This window comes from Rhinopithecus bieti, unplaced genomic scaffold (genome assembly GCF_001698545.2).
Source record: "Rhinopithecus bieti isolate Rb0 unplaced genomic scaffold, ASM169854v2 scaffold_35856, whole genome shotgun sequence".
Taxonomy (NCBI): domain Eukaryota; kingdom Metazoa; phylum Chordata; class Mammalia; order Primates; family Cercopithecidae; genus Rhinopithecus; species Rhinopithecus bieti.
Window position 1 is genome coordinate 849,197 of NW_016815820.1, and position 6,000 is coordinate 855,196.

Here is a 6,000-nt window from a genome sequence, read left to right on the forward strand (position 1 = left end):
GCTTTGATTGACATCTTTAATGGTACTGCAAACTTTCGGCCTTGAATCAGTGTGTCTATGGTCTTCCCCTGTAGACTCCTTCTAGAAAAATAGCTCTGTCCGTGAAAACAAACTCATTCATCTTTTTATTACCTTTACATGCTTCACAGTAGACTGCAGCAAGGTACAGCATTCAAGGTAGAGGAGGGTAACTAAAACAGATGTGTACCATTCACTGATTCCAACAGCCAAGTTCATAGTTATTTTCTACTGTTACATTTAGACTGGAGGATCCCCAGTGGAATGCATAGGGATATCGTCACCAAATCATTCGTAAATCATGTTTTGGAAATTATGGGAAGAGTCTATTTCTTGTACCTATTTATGGTTACCACCCAAAACACTTCCAGGCTTAATACAAGGCACTCATATAGAAATAGCATTTTGTAGTTTTCCATGTGTGTGTAAATCGTTGGTCACAAGAACAGAAAAATAGCTCAGCAGCTCTCTGAGCTATGTGATGTATGCAAAATGTATCAAGCCCAGAGAGACATGAGTGTGGGACTTCAGTCATGCTGCCCCCTTCCCAGGGACAATTGTTTAAAGGCATTTTGCTCCTAACTAGCTGCTTCACCCATTACTTTCAGGTTTACAAAATTTGTGATACAAAGAACAAGGTATAACGAATCAATAGCTTAAATCATTTTAATGTACATTCTTGGTAAATCACTTAGGAATTGTCTCTTCTTTTCATTCATTTATTTATTTATTTAGAGACAGAGTCTCGCTCTGTCGCCCAGGCTGGAGTGCAGTGGTGCGATCTCGGCTCACTGCAACCTTCTCCTCCCGGGTTCAAGTGATTGTCCTGCCTCAGCCTCCTGAGTAGCTGAAACTACAGGCACCTGCCACCACACCCAGCTAATTTTTGTATTTTTAGTAGAGACAGGGTTTCACCATATTGGCCAGGCTGGTCCAGACCTTGTGATCCGCCCGCCTCGGCCTCCCAAAGTGCCAGGATTACAGGCGTGAGGCACTGCGTCCTGCCTTCTTTTCTTTTAAAAACCCACTTGTAACTGCTGCTCATCAGAGCATATATTCAGGGCAACTTGAGTCTATGCTCCTGGGTTGCAGTCTGAAAACTTGCCCCAAATAAACTCTCTACTTAATATTACTTTTGCCTTGGTTTTTTCCCTTAGGTCTACAGTTTTTTTTTTTTTTTTTTTGAGACGGAGTCTTGCTCTGTCGCCCAGGCTGGAGTGCAGTGGCCGGATCTCAGCTCACTGCAAGCTCTGCCTCCCGGGTTTACGCCATTCTCCTGCCTCAGCCTCCTGAGTAGCTGGGACTACAGGCGCCCACCACCTCGCCCAGCTAGTTTTTTGTATTTTTTTAGTAGAGATGGGGTTTCACCGTGTTAGCCAGGATGGTCTCGATCTCCTGACCTCGTGATCCGCCCGCCTTGGCCTCCCAAAGTGCTGGGATTACAGGCTTGAGCCACCGCGCCTGGCCAGGTCTACAGTCTTATATGATCATAGCCATCCCCATGGAGAGTGGTCCACAAAGCCCACTTACCCCTCTGTCCCTACCATCAGCACCAAGTCACTGGATCCCTAGCTCTGAGCACCACACCCAATTCTGAGAGGCTTTAGCCACTCAGATATCGTTGGGAACACTCAGAGCTTTAGCCACTCAGATATCGTCACCAAATCATTCGTAAATCAGCTCTGAGTGTTCCCAACACCCTGGATGCAGCTGCCTCATAGACAGCCCCAGGCCAGCTTTAGGGGAGGTCTGGAGGAAGGCTGCTCAGTCCAGGTTTCTCCTTGAATTCCTTCCTTGGAGGTTTGCTGAAGCCCCAGACTAACCCATCCACCTTCCTTGGGAAAGGAGGCATGTGGACAGGGGGAAGGAGTTGGTCGTGAGGAGTTCTGGAAAGCAAAGGACAGCTTTTTCTTTCCTTCTGGGGAGAAAGACTCTGGGCTGGGTGCGGGGGCTCACGCCTGTAATCCCAACACTTTGGGAGGCTGAGGCAGGTGGATTATTTGAGGTCAGGAGTTTGAGACCAGTCTGACCAACATGGTGAAACCCCATCTCTACTAAAAATACAAAAGTAGTTGGGCAGGTGGTGTACACCTGTAATCCCAGCTACCAGGGAGGCTGAGGCAGGAGAATCGCTTGAACCTGGGAGGCGGAGGTTGCAGTGACCCGAGATCATGCCATTGCACTCCAGCCTGAGGCAATAAGGGCGAAATTCCACCTCAAAAAAAAAAAAAAAGAAAGAAAAGAAAAGAAAAGAAAAGAAAAAGAAAAAGACTCTGGACAGCTCTGCCTCAAATGGAGAGGAGGACGTCCAGCAGACCCAAGGACTGGACATGTAGCTGGGCGGAAGTCACCACCTTGGTAATCAGCTAGGAGAAATAATTGGGTTCCAGAAAGAGGCCACCAAGGAGGGGATCCTCTCCCACTTTCAAATCAGTCAGAATTCCCACCCAGGCACCAGCAAGGGTTTCCAGGGACCAGCCCTGCCTCAAAGGAAAGGCTGAGAAGAAAAACAAGCATTTTCTGTTCATCGGCCCAACAACACAGCAAGTAGGTAGTAAGAGTGATGCGCTAACCAGCTCAGAGGGTAGGTAACATGCCCGAGGTCATACAACCAACAGGGAGAGGAGCCAGGGCTGTCATCCAGGACCGTATAACTTCAAAGTCCTTGCTCTTTTCTATCAGGCAAAACCAGGATCTGATAAGTAGTAGGCTGGGTGTTGGGCATCAGGAAAGCAGGCTGTGTGTGAGCAGATCGGAGAAAACAGAGGACAAAAGTCCAAGTGCATTCCTCACCATGGCACTTGCAACACTAAATTGTGCTCAACTTGATTTATTTCTCCTCCCACGAGGCTGCAGGTTCCTGGCAGGGTGAGGACTGAGTTTTGTGGCCTCTATATCCATAGCACGTGCTAGGCACTTGACACAGAATCTGTTCTCAGGAATGTTTGCTGATGGTTTCAGCCCTGAGGCTTCTTTTTTTATTTTTATTTTATTTTTATTTTTTTTGAGAAGAAGTCTTTCTCTGTCACCCAGACTGGAGTGCAGTGGTGCAAACTCCACTTCCCAGGTTCAAGCGATTCTCTTGCCTCACCCTCCTAAGTAGCTGGGATTACAGGCATGCACCACCACGTCTGGCTTTTTTTTTTTTTTTTTTGAGACGGAGTTTCGCTCTTGTTGCCCAGCCTGGAGTGCAATGGCATGATCTCAGCTCACTGAAACCTCCGCCTCCCAGGTTCAAGCGATCCTCCTGCCTCAGCCTCCCTAGTAGCTGGGATTACAGGCATGTGCCACCATGTCCAGCCAATTTTGTATTTTTAGTAGAGACAGAGTTTCTCCATGTTGGCCAGGCTGGTCTAACTCCTGACCTCAAATGTTCCGCCCACCTTAGCCTCCCAAAGTGCTGAGATTACAGGCATAAGTCACCATGATTGGCCTTTATTTTTTATTTTTTTGACACGGATTCTCACTCTGTCACCCAGGCTGGAGTGCAGTGGTGCAGTCTTGGCTCACTGCAATCGCCGCCTCCCAGTTTGGAACAATTCTCTTGCCTCAGACAGCCTAGTAGCTGGTATTACAGGCCACGCCTGGCTGATTTTTGTATTTTTAGTAGAAACGGGGTTTTACCATGTTGGCCAAACCGGTCTCCTGACTTCAAGTGACCCGCCCACCTAGGCCTCCCAAAGTGCTGGGATTACAGGAATGAGCCACCCATGCAGCCTTTATTTTTATTTTTTGAGTCTAGGTTTTGCTCTGCCGCCCAGGCTAGAGTGCAGTGGCATGATCATGGCTCAATGCAGCCTTGAACTCCTGGGCTCAAGTGATCCTACCACCTCTGTTTTTCAAAGTGCTGAGATTACAGGCATAAACCACCATGCCCGGCCTGAGCCCTGAGGCTTCTGAAGTGGAAAGTAGGAGAGAAATCAGGTAAAACCACCACAGTTAGCCAATAAGGGTGCAAGCACAAGGGAGTGGAAGGGGCAGAAAAGAGGTAGGCCAAACACTCAGAAAATCATCTCTCTGTATAAACGAGTCTCCTCCTGACATAGCAATAAGAATTTCTCTGAAGCTTGGTGCTCTCAAAGGCCCCAGGGCTGTAGCAGGTAAGTGATCTATTTTGTTTATAGACAAAAAAGTCAAAGGTCAGGAATGTTGCCATGTGGCCTGATTTATTATTTGTTTATTTATTACTTTGTTTGTTTTGCATTAGGCAGCCTCCTGAGCCAGAGTAGGCTGAGAGACTCCCCTTTGGTCTGATTTAGTATGATAAAATATGCACACCTTAGGGAGTAACTTTCCTTAGAGTCCTCCCAGCCTGAGGGGGCACCCATGAGTCCAGAGGAGAGGCTTAAGAGACTAGGGGGTCAGGGGAGGGCTGAACTTGTCTAGGGAGACCCTGGGAAGTAGTGAGTGACTTCCCAGGGTCACTGGGAAGAGGACCCCACTGTCCTCATCTTAATCCCATCTACTGACCAGCCTTGATCCACTTAGTTTTCTCAGCAAATTAGGCAGAGTGATGTTAAGGCATTGCATGCTTTCTAGCATTCAGGAATCAGCAAGTTCGAAAATTGTGATCTTGGAGTTCCAGCAAAAAAGGAGTCTGCATGTTCCTCCAACTCTTCCTGCTTAGCCTTTTTAAAAACATAAACAAATCTAGTTCTCTGAGACACAGCTTTGTTCTGACTTCTCCTTTTTCCACATCCAGGCCCACACCCCATCTGATGTTGTTGAAAGTGGTGTCCTGACCACAGACTTAGTATCTGGCCTCATTGAGTGGTAGGACAGGCTCAGTGGTGCACAGGGCTCCCAAGTGGTGCTGCTGAAGCTAACAGCACTGATAGCATTGGTGGCAGCCTGCTCTCTGTGACTCAAGCACTTTCACATTTGCCATCTCACGGGGTCCTCCCAGGGACTGGTCACACCGGAAGGCAGCTTTACTTACTGTGCTGCTGCAGAGGCAGTGAAACTACTGGGAACTTAAATCCTCTGCCAGTTTCCATCCCACCCCTTGCACTGAGGACAGAAGAAAATAGGCCCAGGAGCAGGCAGCAAAGAATGAAAGCCATGTTAGTGAGCAGCTGATGAGGAGAGAGGAGACTGCTAAGTTTAGTGGCCTGGGTCGGGGAGAATGGGGCTGATCCCCAAGTTTGCCCATGAAGGGGTTCCAACTCAGAGGCAGTGGCCTGGGCGTACAGCCTAGGCCTTGGCCCTTGCCCCTCCCCATCGGAATATTCTCCTTAAAGCCCACATTCCTTGCCCTCTGTGCCCATAAAGGAGAAAGAATCGAGAGTCTCGGACCAGAACTCGAAGTCCCTGCAGCCACCAACCAAAGCCCCCTGCCAAGTCCACCAGGCCAAGCCAGCTTTTCCTATTGCCTAGGTGCTGGTAGGGGGCGGGTACCTTCCCTCCGGTGCACTCGTCCAGAGGTGGGGCTTCCGAAGCTCGGCGGGACCTCCAAGTTCCTCTCCCAGGGAACTGCCCCGCCCCCTCTCTTCCCGCGGGGGGCCAGTACCTGAGGAAGCGGACAGCGGGCAACCTCGCTCCCTGCCAACTCCGAGAGAGGGCGGCCCGGGCCCCCAGCACCCCCGGGCTCCCGGCGCACATTCTCCCCAGGCGCAGCATCCCGACGTAGGCTGCAGTGGCTCGCATCGCCCAGCGTCCCGGCCCGAGTAAACTTTTAAAGTGAGCCGGGGCGGGGCGGGCGCGGAGCAGGCGGGGAGGCGGGGAGGGTGGCCTCTGCCTATGGGGTGCGGCGGACTGGGTCTCGGCCGGCGGGGCGGGGCGAGGCGCGGCAGTGGCGACTTCGCGCGGGGCCACCTTCCCCTCGGACCCCGCGACCCTCCCCCTCCCACCCTCGAAGAATAGCCCTGGTTTCCTCTGTATCCGAAGGCCGCAGCTGCAGTCCGAGACAGATCTTCGTCGCGACCATTCTCAGGGGCCTGGATGTTAGAGGCGCAAGCGTTTGTTGATTTCCCAGAGGGAGAG

General features: G+C 50.5%; 1 protein-coding gene across 2 annotated transcripts in view; it reads right to left on the reverse strand.

The window, feature by feature from the left end:
- Positions 1-5,754, reverse strand: part of ACSF2 (acyl-CoA synthetase family member 2) — a 51,899-nt gene extending 46,145 nt beyond the window's left edge. The window contains exon 1 of one of the 2 annotated variants that reach the window (XM_017853881.1): positions 5,528-5,754. In XM_017853881.1, coding sequence (XP_017709370.1) covers positions 5,528-5,664 — 137 coding nt within the window. In that variant the 5' untranslated portion in view covers positions 5,665-5,754. The remainder of the gene's footprint in view (positions 1-5,527) is intronic. The other variant, XM_017853880.1, reaches the window with a different exon arrangement.
- Positions 5,755-6,000: the final 246 nt, after the last annotated feature.